At 41.7% G+C, this 20,580-nt stretch overlaps 1 protein-coding gene across 3 annotated transcripts in view; it reads left to right on the forward strand.

Moving 5' to 3' along the window:
* The window catches only part of ATP13A3 (ATPase 13A3), a 156,796-nt gene that overhangs the window by 64,231 nt on the left and 71,985 nt on the right, over positions 1-20,580 (forward strand). For all 3 annotated transcript variants that reach the window (XM_040349508.1, XM_040349511.1, XM_040349509.1), the window contains exons 7-11: positions 2,592-2,661; positions 7,472-7,606; positions 10,136-10,208; positions 14,344-14,475; positions 15,949-16,125. In XM_040349508.1, the coding sequence (XP_040205442.1) occupies positions 2,592-2,661; positions 7,472-7,606; positions 10,136-10,208; positions 14,344-14,475; positions 15,949-16,125 (587 nt within the window). The remainder of the gene's footprint in view (positions 1-2,591; positions 2,662-7,471; positions 7,607-10,135; positions 10,209-14,343; positions 14,476-15,948; positions 16,126-20,580) is intronic.

The following is a 20,580-nucleotide window of genomic DNA, read 5'->3' on the forward strand; positions in this document are numbered from 1 at the left end:
TCGGCTACATGTTATAATTATGCTAGTTACCTGAGATGAGAGGAGAGATACAATTAAAATTGGAGAGGTTGGTCAAAATAAAGGAACCACACACACACTGTTTTAAAAAAGGGAAAAAAGCAGCGCCTTCTAAGTGTAGTAATTAGGATCTTTATTGAAAAAGATAATCATATAAAAGTACCAAAGGAGTTAAAAACGCACCGTTTTATCGTACTGATTTTTTTAAAGTTTATTTAAAAACAGCTGGTGACCTAAACAAAAAATTCCACTTATTTACAGGGATCGACAAATCCCGGGCGCCAGGTCGCCATGGCGACTAGAAATGGTGTCCTGGCGACTTGGCAAGGTGGGGAAAAAAAAAAAAAAAAAAACATTTTTTTGTGAGCTGGCGCCATCTGGAGGTGGCCGTTGGTATTACAAGTTAAGCGTTACAAGTTAAACAGCAATTCTAATGTCATTTTTCACTATTTTCACTGCTATCTTCTTCACTCTAATTAGAACCCCCAAACATTATATATATTTTTTATCCTAACACCCTAGAGAATAAAATGGCGATCGCTGCAATACTTTCTGTCACGCCGTATTTGCACAGCGGTCTTACAAGCGCACTTTTTTTGGGAAAAAATTACACTTTTTTTAATTAAAAAAATAAGACAACAGTAAAGTTTTCCCCATTTTTTTTTATATTATGAAAGTTAATGTTACGCCGAGTAAATTCATACCCAGCATGTCACGCTTCAAAATTGCGTCCGCTCGTGGAATGCCGACAAACTTTTACCCTTTAAAATCTCCATAGGCGACGTTTAAAAAAATCTACAGGTTGCATGTTTTGAGTTAGAGGAGGTCTAGGGCTAGAATTATTGCTCTCGCTCTACCAATCGCAGCGATACCTCACATGTGTGGTTTGAACACCGTTTACATATGCGGGCGCTGCTCACGTATGTGTTCGCTTCTGCGCGCAAGCTCGTCGGGACGGGGTGCGTTTTCTGGCTCCTAACTTTTTTAGCTGGCTCCTAGATTCCAAGCAAATTTGTCAACCCTGACTTATTGCATTACACAATGACTTCTTATCAATGTAGAAACCATTGACCGTTGTAAATCAGATGTACGCAAGCATTTACAAGTGTTTATGATTGCTGTTTAGCATTATTCCTAGTTGTGTTCTCTCAAAGGTTAATGAAAGTAAAAAGTCTCCTGCAGATTATTCTGTTAACCTGTTACAACACATTGTTGTATAAAGTAATCTGAAAACAAAAACCCTTCTGCAGATGAGAAACAAATTATAGGATAGGGGATTATTTTATGCCTCTAGCACTCATTTATATGTGAAAATATTTAATAAAAAGATGTAGGATCAGCATGTTTGTGCGTGTGTGTGTCTGTCGATCTTTCACGATTCTTGCTCTGGAACAGCTTGCTATAAAGAATGTACAGTCGGCAATAATATATTTTCATATAAAAACCTGAATGTTTTTAACACCACACATTTCTATGAAAAGCAAACCTGCCATGTGAAAAAAGAAATCAGTGTTGTAAAGCAAATTTGAGTAAAGATATCCCTTTCAAATTCACACAGCATTTTCTGTAATGAGTAGTAAGAGGCTCCTAGTTTAGCGCCTTTATATATGTTGGCCCGTAGCAGAATGCTTCAGAGTCTGAAGCACAGGTTACGTAAACAAAGTTGTCTCCTACCCCGTTTTTCTTCAACCTGTAGCGTGTAGCACTTTGATCTGCTTTGATAGGTAATATAGCATGCAGATGCACTGTATTCAAATCCGATGTAAGGTGAATGGAAAAACTGGCTTCAGCTCAGATCCCAGCCCATTGGTTATGCTCCCCTGCCATGTTTCACCCTCACTGGGCTTAAAGTGATATTAAAGTCTTGTTTGTTACAAAAAAAAAAATGATACTAGCCTGCTCTGTGCAGTGGTTTTGCACAGAGCAGCCCAGATCCTTCTCTTCCTTGGTCCCTTGCAAGTGTTCCTGCTCCTCCCTCCTGCTGAGTGCCCCCACAGCAAGCAGCTTGGTAATACTTTAAAGTTAACATTAAAAATAACAAATTAATTTAAAAAACATGCCTGGGCGATGCCCTTTAACCTCCCTGTGAAGTAGCACATCTGTATACTGTATACAACCTACTACAGATTTACTTTTGTTGTAAATAAACTGCTGGGGAGTCCCTTTTATTTATACCAAATGTTTATCCAAGATGCGACTCAGATATAGGTAAAAAGCTGCTTTGTCAAATGTCACAGTTCACCGTTTGCTGTTATGAGCGCCTAAACCAAAGATGAACACAACTGTCTTACATTTGCTTTTAGTCTTGGATATTTTTTTTTTTTTTTTTTATTTGTCTACTTTTCACTGTGACATGTGATGTGTATGTCATTCAGCCAGTGGTCATGCTGAGGTTAAAAGGTTGAGCAGTAGTTTTATGTCTGCTAGAAGGCATATTTTTGTTTCCTAAATGCCCTTGGTTATACAAGATACAGTTTCCTTCATGTATTATTGTGTATAACAAATGCTTTCATGTATCACAAACAGCTTGTGCATGTAGCTGATTTTCTTTTTTTTTTTCTTTCTCTTTTCAGAAAATTATTTTATGGAATAAATGAAATTACTGTTAAAGTGCCTTCTCTTTTTAAGCTTCTGATTAAGGAGGTAGGTGGAATATATACTACTAAACCTTATCTTTTCAGTTTGGCGTCCTGCGTGTGACCTTTTTTTAAATTAAAGCTTAAAGCCCAACTCCAGCCACTTGGAACTATGGTCATATATTTCTCACTATGGGGATATTTTCTCATTTCCTGGCCTGATGACAGGGGTTCAAAGAGTTGGTGAAGGGAAATTCTGCCTGTGGGGTTACTGACACACAAAAAAAATGTTGTTAGTAGGACAAGAAAAGGTTAGACCATATGTCAGGTTATCTTTTGTCTTCCTGCTTTATTGATCCTATTCCCCTTAGTTTGGCCATTCACTGAGCAGATCGATCAGTGTGTGGCTACCCCCACTCAATAAAAATAGATTGTTTGAAGGGACATGCAGGAAAACTCTCCTACATTCAATTCCTCCCCCCCCCCCGCATGCTGGCTGAATGAAAAAAAAAAAAACCTAGCAGTGTATGACTGACTTTGGTCCTCGTCCTGGTGTCGCAGAAAAAGAGGGGAACTCTCCCCAGTGGAATGACAGAAAGCCGTACAATCTAACTCTTAAAATATAGGTTTTTGCCAGAACTGAAATTCAAAATCCCAATTTAAAACATTTTGTTCCTGTGTATCATATTTACCGGTATTTATTTTTACATCTGTGCATTTGGCATAATTTCAGGTTTCTCACAATCCTACTTATTACAAGTTTTTTTTGTGAGAGGATAGGAGGGTAGCGTATGAGATGTGGGGAATTTTCATGTGAACTTGAGCTTGTTATTAAACTATTATTACTGTTTGGTAGTGATGAGCTCAGGCGTGTTCTCAGCTAATACCAGCTCTCCAGGAAGTTTGTGATCTGTACTGGGTCGTTCATCTGCGGCCAGGGCATTTTCTGCCCCCGCAGCTGCATGTATACAATGGGTGTGTAAATGTCTGGCGGCAGGGCATGGCTGCTTATGATTGGCACATAAAGGTAACCGCTTTCTCGTGGAAACACTTGGATCTCGACAAGCCTGAGCTCATCCCTGCTGCGTGCTGGTATATTTGTGCTTGAGTAGTAATTTTTATGTTTGGCACACCTTCAGGAACATTGCCTTTGTGCTGGGCCAGAACACCTTCAACTTTGTGATCTGAGTTTTAAGTATTACAAATCAGGTCTAGTACATTTCTAAAATGCATTTACATTTCCTCATGTTTATGCTTTTAAAGGCCCTGCCCTATGTAATATATATATATATATATATATATATATATATATATATATATATATATATATATATATATATATATATATATATAATTATTGTCCAGAGTTGAACTCTATTAAATTTATGTTGTGGGTTGACAGCAAAAACTTTTTGTGGACTGAGTGGTGTCATCCCTTATACCTAGTACACATGGGCCCAATGTTGGATGACATTGGCTGGTTCAATAAAAACCGTCTCGACATTTGGGGCCGTGTGTAAGGCAGCGGGTCCGACAAACTGGACGTTTAGGAAAAGCCCCTTGGCTGCTAAGGCTGACCGGAAAGTTTGGGGTTCCCCGGTGTCCCCCTGTCAGAACACAATAGCTCAGCAGGGGGAGGCCACTGTACTAACGTTGGATTGTTGGTACAGTGGCTCCGACCGGAGCGATCAGTGTTAGTCACTAGTGATGTGTACTAGGCTTCAGTGTCTTGCTATTTTTCCACTCCCATGACAAGGAGGGCTAAATAGCCTCTTTGAGAAAACCTAACAAGTCCGCATAGGACAACAGCTCTAAGTTTTGGACAAGACTAACATATTTATTTTTGCACTTCTCAAACAGAAGTAGCAAAACACAATGGTATTTCTTTGATGTTCAGCGAGAAAGAGAGGAATTCAGATACTGTTAGTTTATACTGTTGCCTTCTGGCAAACAGAAATGTTATGCGCCAGCCCAAGATAACCTCATCTACCCAACATTTCAGTTGTTTTCCTAGTGTCATAGGGGGTAAACTATTTTCTTCAGCACTGATGGGAAAAGTCTAAGCATAATTTATTTATTTTTATTTTTAACCTTCTATTCATTGAAGGACACAGCTGGATCTCTAGATCTTGAGCTTTGGGTTATTTTGCCACCTGCAGCAGTAGGACACTAGGTACACCAAAAGAAAAAGCCTAAGGGGCAGCCCCTGCTGGTATCCAAACCCCCCAGCTGCAACTTTCAGTACAATTTTTTTTTTTTTTTTAGACTAGTAACATAGCTGATACACCTAATATCATGGGGAAAATTAAACAGTAGGTCATAATACAAAGTATGGTGTTGCATTTAGTGACTGTCTGGAGTAACAGAGGCAAGATTAAGTGGGTTAGTGGCCAGCGGTCCCAAGCAGTATCAAACCAATGGGGCTTCTTCTGAAGCTCATAGGTGAGTTTATAAAGGGAGAGGCTATTGTTGGTTAACTGTAGCCATATGGCTATAGGGGGGGTCGGTGACCCCTTTCCATGTGAGTAGCATAAAAACATATTATGCGCAACAAGCGCGTCTCATATTTGGAGACGGAAAAGTCCCCTAAATTCTGTTTTCAGGGTGGGAATCATTGGGCAAACCCAGGTTCGAGGAGATGAAAATGTTACCCTCTCACCAAAAGGCCTGGACCACTGGGCAGGCCCGAAGGCAATAAAGGAGGTCGGACACTTCTCCGCAACCTCTACAGCAAAAAGCATCTGGGCACACTGTGACTATGGTGGAAGTTCAAAAATCTCCACATCACTTTTTTGTAATATTGTAATATTGTCACTAGATTACTATGTTTAATGTTTATATTTGCATCATTGTTGTCATTGTTGTCACTGATTGCAAATTCTGAGTGGAGTGCAACATATTTTATGTTCAAGGGTTTGATTAGTGTTTTGTATCCATATTTTTATGAGTGCAGAATTATTCGTTTCTCCTTTTTCTGTGAATTTGTCATGCGATCCCAGTTTGGTGTCAGATGGGATTTGTCGGTCCACAGTTTTGTTTTCCTGATTCTATCATTCCACTGGGTGTGAGGCAAGTCCCAGAGTTCTGTATGTGCTTCAATGAGCACTGTCTGTGGCACATCACTTGCCATGTTGCTTGCAGCCAGCTCAAAAGTGCCTCCACACGGCTCAGGAAAAGCAGCAAAGAACACTGAACTGTACATATAGGAATTTCCTGTATACAGATGTTGCCAGTGTATAATATGCATTAGCGCTTGTAGACAATAAACGCCACTAAGCACGTTTTATCCTTTTTGGCTCTGAAATGCTTTTCAGAATGCAACTGCTCTGGGGTTTTTTTCTGCACCGATCTGTGCAAGGATGCATAAGCTAACGTGCAGGGAAGTTTAGAGACCTGACACCTCTAGGGACTGCTGCAAAAAAAATCCAGTATCCACAAGGTCTTACAGGATAGATTCTGTGTTGCTCTCATTTTGGCCTTCTTTAAACAGGGGCCGAATTGACGAATGGACCAGAGTACTTTTTAATGGTCAGGTTTCTGCTTTGGCTGTCCTCTTCCAATACCTGTTGGCTAGTGCCTAACATCTGCACGATTTGACTGGATCTAAATCATTTAATTGAGCTTAACCCCTTCTCCTACCTTGTGGGAGCATTGGGCATTCAGGAACCCTGCTTTCAGGATTGTCTGTCTGCCTGAACCTCCATCTGTCTCCATTTCATCAGTATTGATTTAGGTTTCCATTCCATGAGGAATTTTCACTGTTTTTGAGACCTTTCTATACAGGTATTGAAGAACATGTTCTCTGTGTCCTCTGGGCGTGTTGGTGGGTCCCCCTATTTACTAGGGTGCTCGGCCTTATCTGGTTTCACATCCTTCAGACAGCTCCTATGCTGAAAACCGCCTTAAGTTTTCCTGTTGGGCCCCATGGCCATTGTTGCTGTGTGTCCACTTCTCAGTTGGATTGCTTTTAAATGTCATGGGAGTATCTGAATTGCTGTCGTTCAATGGGCAAGAAAGAAAACTAACATTTTTATACTCCTCATAAATTAATTTCTTGTTATCCATTGAGGCACACAGGTCACAGGTTTTCATTCATGCTCTTGGTATTGCCTGCAACAAGCAGAAGCTTGCTGGGTATAGAAGGGATCATTCTGGACAGGCCCACAGATTTTATGTTTGCCAGTGTCCAATCCTCCTGTAGGCGGCAGTATAACCTGAAAGTATCTGAATTCTTGGGTCTCTTGATGTACAAATGTTATGGCGAGTATAAAATCCTATTATTTAACAAACCAAAGTTTGCTGGAGGTTAGATAATGGAAGATAATGGAAGTTGGGCCCACGATTTTAAAAGATTTGTCAATTGCTTTAGAAGGACGGGAGAATTGTGTGAATATAGGTCCAGTACGTCTGCAGTCAAGTGTATTCCTAAGTATGGTATGCTTTAAGTTGGCCATTCAAAAGGAAGGTCCACTTTTGCAGCACTCAGTTCCATATTGGAGAGAGAAATGTTGAGAGCCAGACATTTCTTAGGATTTATTGCTAACCCTGAAAATGATGCAAATCGATGTAGTATTGGGAGCAAGTTTGGACCTGATACTTGGGGAGATGAGAGGAATAATAAGATATCATCTGCAGGGAGCAAAAAAGTTTGTTTTTAGGATTGACATTCACTATAAAATAGCTTCCTGATGCAGTTGTATACTTTGCCATCCCACGTTACAATAGACAGTACAACGTATATTCTATATCAGAACTTCTAAAGGGCCATATAATAAGGCTAACAACTTTTTTCATGGGTTTTTAAGTGCTGTTGTGTTCTCACTGTATTGGACTTTTTTTATTAAATTTTTTATATATATAATTTTTTTAATTCACAGGTTCTCAACCCTTTTTACATTTTTCAACTGTTCAGTGTTATTTTATGGACCACAGATGAATACTACTACTATGCATCAGCCATTGTCCTAATGTCTGTTCTATCTGTTATCAGTTCTTTATACACCATTAAAAAGGTACGTTTTTTTTATCTCTAAGATTTGCACATGAAATGAGGCACGAGTGCAGCATCTAGCCTAGCTTCCTGCAGCCTGTCAGTCTGACAGACTGAAACACACCGTGGCCGGATGAGGCTGGATGCTGTACTGAGCTTCCACTGTGCCCGTCAAGCGCTTCCACTGTGCCCGTCAAGCGCTTCCACTGTGCCCTCGCATTCATACACATGCGCCCTCGCATTCATACACATGCGCCCTCGCATTCATACACATGCGCCCTCGCATTCATACACATGCGCCCTCGCATTCATACACATGCGCCCTCGCATTCATACACATGCGCCCTCGCATTCATACACATGCGTCCTCGCATTCATACACATGCGTCCTCGCATTCATACACATGCGCCCTCGCATTCATACACATGCGCCCTCGCATTCATACACATGCGCCCTCGCATTCATACACATGCGCCCTCGCATTCATACACATGCGCCCTCGCATTCATACACATGCGCCCTCGCATTCATACACATGCGCCCTCGCATTCATACACATGCGCCCTCGCATTCATACACATGCGCCCTCGCATTCATACACATACATGCCCCCCTCGCATTCATACACATACATGCGCACTCGCATTCATACACATACATGCGCACTTGCATACATACACATGCCCCCTCGCATACATACACATACATGCGCACTCGCATACGTGCGCACACACACTTATAAACACACATACACAAGATATAGTCTTATAAAAAACATCAGACCTTTACTTTACCTCTTCCTGCTGGGTACTGCACTGTAGGGGGAGATAAAGAGCACAACACACACTGCTTTCACTTTAGGTCTATTCAGTGGGACCTGCTCCCTGCACAGTGCTGAGTACAGTTCGGCTGAGGATCTGGGATGCTGCTCCTACTATCAAAGTATACAGGGGGCCTCAAGGGCCCCCTGCAGCAAGGGGCCCAGTCGCCATGGTGACCTCAGCGACCTCCTATACTTCCGCCACTGCCTGGATGTGAGGATACATGCTCACATTCACACCTGCCACCACTACCTAGCCAAAAAGATGAATCCACTCTGGAGTTTGTTAGATGCCTGTTTGTTTTTGATTCTTGTAAGGATAATGATATATTGCAAGTTTAGCAAGGCAGGAGGTTGATGACTAACAGAGGGTAACACCCCCCCCCCCCTTCCCCCCACAATGTAATGGATTAATCATCTTGAAGTGACTTCATCTCGCAATAATAATGAAAGCTGCTGTTGGGTATGACGTACATACACCCAATGCCTACATACACTTGTAGCGCTTTTCAGTAAAGCCCTGCTTTAACCAAACGTTGAAGGGTTGTGTTCAGGAAGTGTTTGTGTTTACCCATCACCGGGCACCCACGATCGCTCGTGACAGAGCAGGAGCCTTGCACACACAGATCCCTGTTCTTTCAGGGGAGAGGAGACTGATTGTGTGTTCATACAATGTATGAACACACAATCTATTCCCCCTAGTTGGTCCCATCCCCCTACAGTTAGAACACAGTGAGGGAACACAGTTAACCTCTTGATCGCCCCCTAGTGTTAACCCCTTTCCTGCCAGTGACATTTATAGAGTAATCAGTGCATTTTTATAGCACTAATCGCTGTATAATTGTCATCTAAATTTTTTAAAATGTGTCCGATTTGTCCACCGCGATATCGCAGTCCCGATTAAAAATCGCAGATAGCTGCCATTACTTGTAAAAAAAATAAAAATGCCATAAATCTATCCCCTATTTTGTAGACGCTATAACTTTTGCGCAAACCAATCAATATACGCTTATTGCTATTTATATTGTATTACTTTTATTTTTTTACCAAAAATATGTAGAATACATATCGGCCTAAACTGAGGGGGAAAAAAAAGTGGCATAGTTGTTATAGCAAAAAGTAAAAGTGGTGTTTTTTTTTTGTTTGTTTTTTCAAAATTGTTGCTCTTCTTTTGTTTATAGCCCAAAAAATAAAAACTGCAGAGGTGATCAAATATCACCAAAAGAAAGCTCTATTTGTGGGAAAAAAAGGTTTGGGTCCATCATAACTCGACCGCGCAATTGTTAAAGCGATGCAGTGACGTATCGCAAAAAATGGTCTGGTCATTGAGCAGCCAAATCTCCGGGGGCTGAAGTGGTTAATATCGCTTTAAGTTGTGCTATGTGAATGGGGACCTGTAACAAATCTAAAGTAGTTGTTATCCCAATTTGGCTGCGAAAGTGGAAATGCACTTTGAGGCTTTGAGGTGTGCATGTTTGAGATCTATTAAAAGAGCATACCAACTTGGATAGTACAAGCTTGGCATGCATTTTTAAATGCTCCTCCTAAACTGGAGTTATCTGCGAAATCTCAGAAGACCTAAAGCAGGTTAATTTTTTAATTATTGGCTTTTTGTAAATCATTAACTGGATCCCTTGTTCAATTGTTTGGCTTGATATTGATTACTCCCGCTGAAATGTCTGTGGCTAGATAATACAGACTTGTTCATGATAATACCTTTGTTTTCACAGCAATATACAATGTTACATGATATGGTTGCGGCTCACAGTGTTGTCAGAGTTTCCGTGTGCCGTGCAAACGAAGGTAAATAATTGATCTATTTTATGTCATAACGTGTGGTGTGAGAGCTGGTAACACTAGTAATCTAAAGAACTTTCCCATATTTGTGTGGTAAGGTGTTATCTATAAATTCTTTCAGGCAATCTTCATAAAGTATAGTGCCTCAAGTAAAGCCTAGTATACACAATGAGATTATCGGACGCATGATCGTCCTTTTTTTTGTTTGTTTTTTGCCAGCTAGTCTACATGAGAATAGGTTACTAAAGTACTAAAATTTTGGTACGACAAAATTTTTTTTGGAAGTGCTGTAATGTATTTAAATTGTATTTTTGGACGAAAATTGTACTGATTAAACGAGAATCCTGCGATCATACGAGAAACATTTTCATGTTTGTGCCTTTTTGAAAAATTTCCGACAACACGTGTACAAATGATCAGATTATCGTACGATCGCGTCCAAAGAGGAATTTTTCGTTCAGTTTTCTCATTGTGTGTATTAGGCTTTAGTGTGGACAGCTACAGCATATCCTGCTCTGATAGGGAATCGGATTAGCTGGTGTGTGAACCATAAGCTTGCTTCCATTGTTCTCTACACCAGCATTTCAGATTAAAATTTCTAAGCCGACCAATAATGGATTGAAATTTGACTGGTTCAGCAGGAACAATCAGTGCTGCTGACTATAGCCGGCAACACTGATTATAGTATTCTGCTGGCGGGGAATACAATGGCAGAGCATCCAATTCCCCCATCCACACTTTCGATGGGGCTCGGCTCTTTTTTTTTTTTTGTTTTTTGTTCAACCAACTGGTTGAATGAAAAATAATAATTGTGTGCCCCACTTTCGTTTTACACATTTGTAGTGCCTGTTTCTGCCAGAAGGCTTTTATCACTAAACCCTTTAAGTAACCTACAAAGTGCCCAGGCTTAAAGGATACGTTCACCTTTTTATAAAAAAAAATGTAAATGCACATCTTTTTGCAGGTAAAAAAATTGCATTTATTTATTTTATTTTTGTTAGGCTGTAAAGCATTGCACTTAGGATCAGCAGATCATGGGTGTCATGTCACAGTTCTGCAGACTGTGTAGCGGTCTGCCCATACCTCCAATACCAGTAGGTAGTTACGCTCTGACAGGAAGACTTGGCAAACTCCTAAAGCGCTTAACAACGCTGTAGTTGTTCATTGAGAACTACAAGCTGGCAGCCGCAAAGGCTGTTGGTACTTGTAGTTTTTACATTCACGGAACACTGAATGAATGATGTTTTGTTTAGACTGTGACAATGAGCAGGGGAAGAAGATTTCTGTCTCTCTCTCAAAGCATGGGAACAGGGGGAGGGGGTTGCAAGGGCCGGTGCATCTGTACAAAGTTACACCCTGAACAGAAGCGTTACATAAGGTGAACTTATCCTTTAATACACAGTAGTCAGTCTCTCTGCTGCTTATTAATGGTAGCAGAGAAGACCATTTTGTTTGACAAAGCCCTCATTCTGCTACACTGTCTTCAAGAGGAAGTAAACCCTCCATAAAAAAACGGAAACAAAAAATACCCTGCAAGACAAAGACATAATGAGCTAGTATGCATAGCATACTAGCTTATTATGAAGTACTTACCTGAGATCGAAGCCCCTGCAACCGTTCGCCTCCTCCATTGCCGCCATGGTACCCGGAGTGTCTTCCGGGTATCGTGGCTCCAGCGCTGTGACTGGCTGGTGCTAAGATGATGTCACTCCCACGCATGTGCGCGGGAGCTGGCCACTAACGGCTTGTCCAATTTACTAACGGCACGCTCAGTGCGCCTGCGCCGTTGTCTACGGCACGCAGGCACCGTAGACATCGGTGCTGTGTTTTCTTCAAATATCTCTTAAACCGTGTAGGTTTAGGAGATATTTGTTGCACCTACAGGTAACCTGTAATCTAGGCTTACCTGTAGGTATAAGTGGCCTGTAAGGGCTTTCAACCACTTTCAGTCTGGCTTTGTGTGTACACTAGCTCCTTCATGTAACACACTACATTAGTCTTTAGTTTTTTTTTTCTTTTCAACCAGTGGTTTGAATGGGAAGAAAAAAAAAAAAATGACCTAATCTCTCCCATCTGCACATGTTCAGTTTGGTGTGTAATGCTAAGGAGGTTTTTTTTTTTCTTTGGCCCTGTGCTGATCACATGCACTCTCCAATCAACACTGTCCAAACAGAGGGTTGACCATGGTGAGGCCTGTTCTGTGTGGAACCTGCAGTTCAGTTTCAGGGTCTTAACAATCTTCTTCTTGCCTAGGCCATCTTTATGTAGAGCAACAATTCTTTTTTTTAGATCCTCTGAGAGTTCTTTGCCATGAGGTGCCATGTTGAACTTCCAGTGACCAGTATGAGAGAGATATCACCAAATTTAACACACCTGCTCCCCATTCACACCTGAGACATTGTAACACGAACGAGTCACATGACACCAGGGAGGGAAATTGCTAATTGGGCCCAATTTGGACATATTCATTTGGGGTGTACTCACTTTTGTTGCCAGCAGTTTAGAGATTAATGGCTGTGTGTTGAGTTATTTTGAGGGGACAGCAAATTCACACTGTTATACAAGCTGTACACTCACTACTTTACATTGTAGCAAAGTGTCATTTCTTCAGTGTTGTCACATGAAAAGATATAATAAAATATTTACAAAAATGTGAGGGTGTACTCACTTTTGTGAGATACTGTAAGTAAAACAAAAGTACGGTACTGAATTTATAAACCTTAAAACTGCAGCATTAACTTGCCTGCAAATTAGATGAATTGGTGATGTTGCTATAGATAATAATGTGAAAGTCCATGTTTAGTAATTATTAAGTTCTTTAAAGCGGTAGTTCACCCTCCTTAAGAACAATGCAGCATAAAATCTGGCATAGTAGCGCGAGCTACACTATGCCGGTCTTAATTTTTTTATCCCGGTACTCACGGTTATATCGTGCATTGACGATTCCGCCTGCCGCGGGGAATGGGCGTTCCTAGCAAGAGGGAGGGTGATTGACGGCCGGCTCTGGCACGTCACGCTCCCCGAAGACAGCCGGAGTAGGTCTCGGCTCTTCACAGCGCCTGCGCACAGGCTATGCGCAGGCGCCGTGAAGAGCCAAGCCTATTTCGGCTATTTCCGGAGAAGCGTGACGTGCCACGGCCGGCCGTCAATCACCTTCCCTGTCCATAGGAACGCCCATTCCCCGGAATCTTCTATGTAGGATATAACGGTGAGTACGGGGAAAAAAAAATTAAGACCGGCATAGTGTAGCTCCCGCTACTATGCCGGATTTAATGCTAGAGGGAAAAAAACATTTTTTTTTTTTATATAGGGTGAACCCCCGCTTTAATAATAATGGTTGTACTGTGAATCCTCTTTTATTCTATGTTGAGTTCATTATACCAGTATGCTGTTCGCTTGTTTTGCCAGACCTAGGATGTTATTGCCATATATGTTGTAGATTATTTAGCCATCAATGGGTATAGCGAGTGTTCTAGAAGTGCTACATTTTATCCTCCACAGCATCAGGAAGTAAGTAGAACTTCCAATAACTCGTGCTGTAAAGCCATTGACCCTATGCCCAGAGTGCAATAATAGTAATCTTATTATTTTATACTTGGTTAACTACTATTTTTAAAGTCTTATTTGCAGGTTGTATTCCAAGAAATGTGTGTGTGTGTAAGATTTAAGTCCTATTAAGGTCACAGACTAGCTATTCTGGCACAAAGTCCTGGTTCACACATGCAATGCAGGAACCAGCACGATTCCTGTGCGTGTTCCTGCATCGCATGTTACTCGCAGGCCCTCTGCGAACTGCTGTGGGTGTCAATAAAAAGTTAATGACACCCCCGGATTGCACAGCAATGCAATCTGATTCCAGTGCAGACCAAAAAAAGTGTCCTGCACCATTTTGGTGTGAATACAAAGCGATTTCAACCGTAGAATTTGTATGGCTGAATTTGCATTGTACCGACATGGCATGTGATCCGCACAGCAATGCGGTGCGAATCACATGCAGTGTTTTTGTTCGCACCAGTATGAACCCAGCCTTAGAGTAAAGAATAAAAGAGGCGATGGAGTATGTACCGGTTTGTTATGTTGAATTCATCCTTATTGCATGTATTAATCTTTTTTTTTTTTCCTGCTCTGTCTCATTTTTTAGAGGCAGAAGAAATCCTGTCTATAGACCTGGTACCTGGAGACGTCATGCTTATCCCACCTAATGGGACCATAATGCCCTGTGATGCTGTCCTGATTAGTGGAACTTGCATTGTAAATGAAAGCATGTTAACAGGTATTGGTATATGCAGGCAGTGTACCTTCAGTAAAGTCATAACAATTGTAGTGCTAGCCTAATAACATGCTTAGCAGGCCTTGTACCCTATCTCAGCTTCACTTGCAGTAATCAAATAGCGCATGAGTTATACTGGCCATACACTAAACACTAGGTGATCAATTAGATGAAGTAATTCCAAATTATCTTAAAGTAGAAGTTCAGACAAGAACTAACTCTAAATCTACACAGAGCCACATTCTAAAACAAATCTAACCCTATAAAGCAAAAATCTGGGCTGGTCTCCAGCGGCGGATGCTGTGTACAGGAAACAGCGGACAACAGCTGGGAAATTATGTCACCCATAGAGTTAGTATGAGGCTTACGTTGTCAGCTGCCTCTCCTGCACAAGCCTATACAGAAAAGCCACCGCTGACTGCTCGGCATGGGACCGGGCCAGAGTGGCTATTTAAGTGCAAGCAAAAATGCTGTTGGTTTTGCATCTGATGGGGTCTTTTTTTACATTGTGTACAGTCCATTTGTCTTTAGTAAATCAACCCTGCTGAGTTTTTGAACGTTCAGTGCAATTTATTTCCAGGTGACTACACTTTCAGGGTCTCCCTTGAGGCTGAGCATAGTCACCCTGATGTGCACGGTCCAAGCCAGATATTTATCATTATTTGCATGCACATTATGACCCCTGTGCATGGAATCATGGGTTATGTAGTCTTAATTGGGTTCATTTACTAAAGCCGAAGAATGCAAAATCGGGCTCACTTCTGCATAGAAATCAATCTGCATCTAACTTCAACTTGTTCAATTAAAAGGGTTGTAATGGTACATGTTTATTTTACCTTAATGCATTCTATGCATTAAGGTGAAAACACATCCGAGGATTAGTGGCCTCCCCAGTCCCCCATTTACTTACCTGACCCCTCGACAGTCCAGCGCCGTGGACGCACTGGCTTCTCAGCTCATTCATAGGTTGATTGATAGCAGCTCAGCCATTGGCTCCTGCTGCTGTCAATCAGATCAATGACGCAGCCGCTGGCTGTATCACGGGAGCGCGCCCGCAAGCTAACCCCCTTGGGAGAGAGCTTCCCATTAAGGGGGTTAGCTGATGCAGGGAGGAGCCGAGACAGCCGCCGAGGGACCCCAGAAGACGTGGATCGGGGGCCACTGTGTGCAAAACGAGCTGCACAGTGGAGGTAAGTATTAACATGTATGTTTGTTTAAAAAAAAAAAAAAAAAAAAAATGATTGGTTTCTATGCGGAAGTGAAGCATTAAGGCTGTTCAGACTGCACTTAACCCTAGCAAATAATGTGATTGTGTTTGTCAGTGATCAGTATAGTAATTATTGCACTTTGCAGTGCATTTACACTGGTTTTAAATTTTTGTCTTTTTTCTGAGATCTAATTACTTTCACCTTGGTTAAGTTGCACACTCGTTTGTCTTGTACCAAATTTGATTTGAATATATCCTTTTTTTCATAGGTGAAAGTGTTCCTGTGACAAAGACCAACTTGCCAGATCCTTCTAGTTCCAGAGAAGGACAAGATGAAATCTATAGCACAGAAGTTCACAAACGCCACACATTATTTTGTGGGACCAATGTCATTCAAACCAGATTTTATGCTGGAGAGCCTGTCAAAGCCATAATTGTTCGGACAGGTAGCCTAACAGATGTTACTTTTCTGCTATGACATTTTAATATGTTGGTATTTGCAACCCTGGCTCTGAATTATATATGTATTTATGTAAAGCAAAGACATTGCTTACTGTAAATTAAAAAGAAGAAAGAATTTCACCATTCAGACATCAGTGGGCATTACATGGTCCCTGCTGCACCTTCTCCCTGCCAGACAGTAATTAATCACAGGTTTGAAGTTTTTCAACTCCAAATTTCTTTGCAGCTCTGAGATGTTATGTAAATTTCAAGAGACACAAATAAGGTTGTAGGAAGATGTGAAAAGGTGTGTTAGGTCTCAGAAATCCACACAATGGCTCAATTTGTATGGTACACTTTGTTTCGTCTATAGAAATCTGTCCCTACTTTAAAGGGACTGCTTGGCCCCGCAGGCCAAAGTTTCCATATCCACCTCTGATTCCACCACAAAAGAATCTATAAGATGTGATAACTCGTTGCTTTCTTTGTAAAGCAGGTTACAGGCATACCCCACTTTTAAGTACACAATGGGACCAGAGCATGTATGTAAAATGAAAATGTACTTAAAGTGAAACAATAAATTTTTTCACTTCTAGGGTGTAGTGGGGGGTCAGGGACTGTAGTGGGGGTGTCAAGAGCTGTAGTTGAGGTCTCAGTGGCTGTAGTGGAGTTGTCAGGTGCACACTGGAACAGGGCAGGCTATGCTCTCTGAGCTTCAGCTCCTTCTACTGCGACTGCAAAATGTCTGTACAGTACTTGTAAGGCACTTTACATACACTCGCAGGTATGTCCTTACTCGCGAGTGTATGTAAAGTGAGTGTACTTAAAGCGGGGTATGCCTGTATATACTAATAGTTGATTTTCTACAGGGTGGATTTGATTTAAATGAAGTCTATTTAAATCACGATTTAAATCACTAGTAAAAAGGCTTTATTTAAATCAACTCACTTTAAATCATAATTTTTAAAGAGCAACGGTCATCTCTGTTCTGCAGCGGCTTCTCCTCTGACCTGCTGTCCATTTATTCACTTTAATGGTACAGCTGGTTATGCGGCAGTGACACAACAAGGTGAGGGACATGGCGACAGCAGGTGAGTGGATGCCCGCTAACAGGCGCTGCCATGATGGAGCTGAAATGACAGGTGCTCTTTAAATGTAATGAGTCTTTCTTGCTGGTAGTTAGAATCTTTAATATTTGCAAACAAAATGAAGGTTTCCTATTTAGAATAATAAGCTGTCAGGTTAGTAAGGCCCCTTTCACACCAGGGCGGGAGGTGCGGTGGCGGTATAGCGCCGCTATTTTTAGCAGCGATATATTGTTGGAATTGTGGCGGTATTCGGCCACTAGCGGTGCGGTTTTAACCCCCACTAGCGGACGAAAAAGGGTTAATATCACCGGCAATGCGCCTCTGCAGAGCCGCGGTGTCCCATTCTTTTCTTTTTGTTTACAAAAAGTTTTATTGTAGAAAAATAATTTGCATACAAGCAATGTTAAAACATGTAAATGGAGGAAGAAGATCATCACAGATGTTCATAAAAGAAGATACATAGAATGGTCAATGATGGGTAGTCAAATTGGTGCTGTGTTGAGGCCTAGATCAGCCAGCCAGAGCAATATAGAACATGGTAATATCTATAGGGGGAATAGTACAGTTAGTCAGAGTGTCCAGTATGCCCACTTTGCTTCGAAAATATGACGGTTATCATTAAGTATATGGTAAATTCTTTCCGTGATCATCAGGAGATCCATCCTATCTAGCACTTGAGGCCATAATATAACATCAGTTTTCCAGTTGAATGCAATCATCCACTGAATAGAGCTACAGAGTGAATGGAAGAGTCTAGAACATGGAAGGGGCACATTAGGGATGTTGTCATAGATTAGGCAAATTTGAGGTGTGAGATGGAATCTGTGTTTGGAGGATTTTTCAAATCTATTGGCTGCCTCCAGCCATAAGGGAGACAAGTGTGGGCAGCTCCAGAATATGTGTAGTAGTGTGCCCTCTGTCTGGCAACCTCTGAAACAATGTGGGGAGAGTGTAGGGTAAAAGGTGTGAATCTTGGATGGGGTAAGGTACCATCTGGCGAACAATTTCATCGGGGTTTCTCTGAAGGAGATTGCTCTATTACTTTTCCGAAGATTCGCCGACATGGTCAGCCAGGTATCCAGGGGGATGGTGACATTCAGTTCTGTCTCCCATTGGAGCATAGGGTGTGATTTTTCAGGGATGGAGTGAGAGTTAAGGTAGTTATATAATCTAGATATCATACCCCTGTCCCTGGAGGAAGATAGGCACACTCTCTCGAAAACAGTGGTTGTGGGAGTGGTGGAAAGTGAAACGTGTTTTTGATAGAAGGATTTGATCAGTAGAAATTTTCCGTGTTCAGATGAGGGAATATTATGTTCGTTTTGTAGGGATTCAAATGTTTTAAATTTCCATCTGGATTGTAGTGAACTTAATGTGACTAGATTACATTTTATCCAGATGGAAAATGAGGGTCTATCCTGGTAGGCTGATATAAGTCTAGGGTCACCCAGAAATGATGTGAGTGGGGAGATCTCTGAGGATAACTGAAAAAGATCTCTAGTGTTAAGCCAGAGTTGGTATAGATGGGCTACTATGATATTACGTTTGATAAGGTCACGGTATAGTACATATCTTGACCACAGAATTCCCTGTAGGTGTAGTTGGCGATGGAAGAAGTCTCAAACATCAGCCAGGGGATGTTTCTAACCGGAGAGAACCACTGGGTCAGTTGTGATAGTCTCGCAGCCAGGAAGTACTTCCAAATATTCGGGAGGCCCAGGCCGCCGGAAGATTGGGATCTATGTTGTAGGGCGTAGCTGTATCTGGGTCTTTTGTTTGCCCATATAAATTTGTTTAAGTCTCTGTATGGCTTCCAGCCTGGATCTCGAGATGTTAATTGGAAGTGAGCGGAAATAATATAGGAGTTTAGGAAGAATGGTCATCTTTATAGCGCACACTCTGCCCAGGAGGGAGATATGATAGGGGGACCAGGTATTCAAAAGTGTGTTGATCTGTGTAAAGAGGGGAGTGTAGTTAGCTTTGTATAGTTCTCGGTGATTAGGGGTAATGTTGACTCCTAAATACTTAATCGAAGAAGTGACCCATGTAAAGGGGAAGTTAGATTGGAGTAGATTAAGGGTGTTTATGGGAATATTAATAGGCATGGCGGAACATTTATTAAGATTCATTTTAACACCAGATATTTTATGGAATAGGTCTAGTTCTTTAAGAAGGACAGGTATGACGGTGTGGGGGTTCGTGATGAAAACTAGGGCGTCGTCTGCATATAAGCTGATTTTATATTCATGGTCATCTTTTAAGTATCCTGAAATGTCGTGGTTTGATCTTATGGCCTGTGCCAGGGGCTCTATGGCCAGGGCAAACAGGAGTGGGGACAGTGGGCAACCCTGTCTGGTGCCTCTACCAAGGGGGAAAAAAGCCGAGTTAACTCCTGGGAGCCTAATGCGGGTTTGGGGGGAGCTATATAGTGCGTTGAAACCCTGTAGGAATCGACCTGAGATACCAAATCTGGGCAAAATATGGTTTAGATAGGACCAGCTAACGCTGTCGAAAGCCTTGTGTATATCAAGGCTAAGAAGACAAGTTTGGCGTGAGTGGAGATTGGCGTCTTGGATAATGTTTGTGACCAGCCTTATGTTATCAGTGATCTGCCTATTGGGAATAAACCCGGACTGGTCGATGTGTATTAAGGGTGAGATGACTTTGGCAAGTCTGTCAGCCAAAATGCGACCGAAAATTTTGAGGTCATTAAGTACTGAAATAGGACGGAAGTTTTGGGGGAGTGAGTGGTCCTTATTGGGTTTGGGGATCAATGACAGGTTGGCAAGAAGCATCTCACTTGGGAAGGTGTTACCCTCTAAGATATGGTTAAAGAGATTTTTTAAGTGTGGGGCTAGGAGTGGAGCGATTTTTTATAGTGTAATGAGGAGTAACCATCAGGGCCGGGGGCAGTGGAGATTTTCAGAGATTTAATTATATGGGAGATTTCTTCTGTTGTGCATGGTGCGTTAAGGATATCTAGTTGGTTTGGGTCTAGGGAGGGGAGGCTGAGGCTCTCGAGCCAGGACTCAGAGGCGGGCCCTGGTGGGATGTTAGGATCTGACATGAGGTTTTTGTAGAAGGAGTTAAATATTTCCATCACTTTCTGTGGGTGAGCCACTATATTGCATCTTTCATCTCTAAGCTTATAAATGTGTGTGGGGTTGCAATCTTGTTTTAATTTCCTAGCGAACATTGTCGAGTGTGAATTACTATGGAGAATAAATTTAGCCTTGGAGAACCTGAGGGAGCGTTCAGCGTTAGCAGAAAGGATCAGGTCTAATGCCTTGCGTTTGTCCTGTATTTGTTGGGTAATGATAGGATCAGTAGAATGATGTAATTTAATATACAGATGGTGTAATTCGTTAGTGA

The sequence above is a fragment of the Rana temporaria genome, chromosome 4 (genome assembly GCF_905171775.1).
Source record: "Rana temporaria chromosome 4, aRanTem1.1, whole genome shotgun sequence".
NCBI lineage: Eukaryota > Metazoa > Chordata > Amphibia > Anura > Ranidae > Rana > Rana temporaria.